This window comes from Poromitra crassiceps, assembly GCF_964638095.1.
Source record: "Poromitra crassiceps genome assembly, chromosome: 14".
Classification (NCBI taxonomy): domain Eukaryota; kingdom Metazoa; phylum Chordata; class Actinopteri; order Beryciformes; family Melamphaidae; genus Poromitra; species Poromitra crassiceps.
Window position 1 is genome coordinate 12798870 of NC_139633.1, and position 2500 is coordinate 12801369.

Below are 2500 nucleotides of genomic sequence, written 5' to 3' on the forward strand. Positions count from 1 at the left end.
TTGGCAAGTCTAAATGACTGCGGTAGGTGTACTCTACTTCCGTGTTTAAAACCGGAAAGACGATTATGAAATGGTGCTTCCTTGGGCTTCTGTCTCTTTCTGAATCTGTCTCTTTCAATACATAATTTGTAATTGCTGCATTCACATGAAAAACAATTACAGTATTTTCTCTAGAAGCAAAAACAGTGCCCCAACTCGCACACACACACACACACACACTCACACTCACACACGCAAACGGATATGCAAGACAGCAGATTGTCTGGCCAGGGTCGGTAAACATGTTGTGAGCTTATTGGTCTGCACTCGGTCGTTATATGCCAACAAGAGGCCATCTTGGGGTCAGAGGTCATACATGGACTTCAACCCTAGGTTGTCTGAGCCACGAACAAAACACACAACGCCTAAGGGCTCCCTAATGGGCTGAGTAGAGTCTATCATGTGTCTGTCTACACTGAGTAGAGTATATCTTGTGTGTGTCTACACTGAGTAGAGTCTATCTTGTGTCTGTCTACACTGAGTAGAGTCTATCATGTGTCTGTCTACACTGAGTAGAGTCTATCATGTGTCTGTCTACACTGAGTAGAGTCTATCATGTGTGTGTCTGTCTACACTGAGTAGAGTCAATCATGTGTCTGTCTACATGAGTAGAGTCTATCATGTGTGTGTCTACACTGAGTAGAGTCTATCATGTGTCTGTCTACACTGAGTAGAGTCTATCATGTGTGTGTCTACACTGAGTAGAGTCTATCATGTGTCTGTCTACACTGAGTAGAGTCTATCTTGTGTCTGTCTACACTGAGTAGAGTCTATCATGTGTGTGTCTGTCTACACTGAGTAGAGTCTATCATGTGTCTGTCTACACTGAGTAGAGTCTATCATGTGTGTGTCTACACTGAGTAGAGTCTATCATGTGTCTGTCTACACTGAGTAGAGTATATCATGTGTCTGTCTACATGAGTAGAGTATATCATGTGTGTGTCTACACTGAGTAGAGTATATCTTGTGTCTGTCTACACTGAGTAGAGTCTATCTTGTGTGTGTCTACACTGAGTAGAGTCTATCATGTGTGTGTCTACACTGAGTAGAGTCTATCATGTGTCTGTCTACACTGAGTAGAGTCTATCATGTGTCTGTCTACATGAGTAGAGTATATCATGTGTGTGTCTACACTGAGTAGAGTATATCTTGTGTCTGTCTACACTGAGTAGAGTCTATCTTGTGTGTGTCTACACTGAGTAGAGTATATCTTGTGTCTGTCTATACTGAGTAGAGTATATCATGTGTGTGTCTACACTGAGTAGAGCCTATCATGTGTCTGTCTACACTGAGTAGAGTCTATCTTGTGTCTGTCTACACTGAGTAGAGTGTCTGTCTATATCTGAAATGAAACCTTTCCCTCCTGTGTCCTTCTTCCAACATGCCGTGCCACAGGCAACATAGAGTACAGCTGTCCTGCTACCAACGAGTGTGAGATCACCAAGAGGAGACGCAAGTCCTGCCAGGCCTGCCGCTTCATGAAGTGTCTGAACGTGGGCATGATGAGGGAAGGTAAGAGACAAGGTCTTAACCTCACTTCTATTTTTCTCTGTCAATGTGTCTAGAGCCGCAACGATTAATCGATTAGTCGATCGACAGAAAATTAATCGACAACTATTTTGATAATCGATTAATCGTTTTGAGTACCATTTTAAGAGAAAAGGTCTAAATTCTCTGATTCCAGCTTCTTAAATGTGAATGTCTTCTGGTTTCTTTACTCCTGTATGACAGTAAACTGATATTATCTTTGAGTTGTGGACAAAACAAGACATTTGAGGCGCGTCATCTTGGGCTTTGCTACCATTTTCTGACATTTCATTGACCAAACAACTACCGTAAATTCCAGACTATAAGGCGCACCGGAGTATAAGCCACAGCAGCAAAATTGCCTGTTTGTTACATATATAAGCCGCACCGGACTATAAGCCGCGGGTGTTTTAATGTTTTTTTTTTTTTTTTATTGTGTTTTAATGTTTAATTACCATATGTAAGGGTTCGTGCACAGAGGGGATTGTCGGGAAAGAGATGGCTGTTTGAGGAAGCTCCCATTTATTAACATTTCAACAAAACAACATAACACAACACCACCTGTGTTTTTTTTTACAGTGCACACAGTGTCCGCGGTGTGGTGAAAAGAGGGCAAGAGAGGAAATTAAAACAGAAGTGGATTTATAGTTAGAAAGAGTGCTAAAGAAGAGAGAATTCCGTTTTTTATTTTATTTTTTGCTGAAAAAATCCATAGATAAGCCGCACCGTTATATAAGCCGCAGGGGCCAAAAAATGCGGCTTATAGTCCGGAATTTACGGTAATCGATTAATCGAGAAAATAATGGTTGGTTGCAGCCCCTAAACGTGTCACATTGTAACATCAACAAAGCATTTCAACACTCATTTTGAGACATGAGTATAATGACTGTAAACATCGAGACCATCGCCAAGATGGCTGGCAGCCTCTCTCCAC

The 2500-nt window shown here is 41.6% G+C and overlaps 1 protein-coding gene across 6 annotated transcripts in view; it reads left to right on the forward strand.

The window, feature by feature from the left end:
* The window catches only part of esrrga (estrogen-related receptor gamma a), a gene marked incomplete at both ends in the record, with an annotated part of 79697 nt that overhangs the window by 9234 nt on the left and 67963 nt on the right, over positions 1 to 2500 (forward strand). For 3 of the 6 annotated variants that reach the window (XM_083650555.1, XM_083650552.1, XM_083650553.1), the window contains one exon: positions 1435 to 1551. The exons of 1 other annotated variant lie outside the window; for it this stretch is intronic. In XM_083650555.1, coding sequence (XP_083506681.1) covers positions 1435 to 1551 — 117 coding nt within the window. Of the gene's footprint in view, positions 1 to 1434; positions 1564 to 2500 lie in introns of all 6 variants that reach the window. 2 more of the 6 variants (XM_083650556.1, XM_083650557.1) reach the window with 1 other exon arrangement.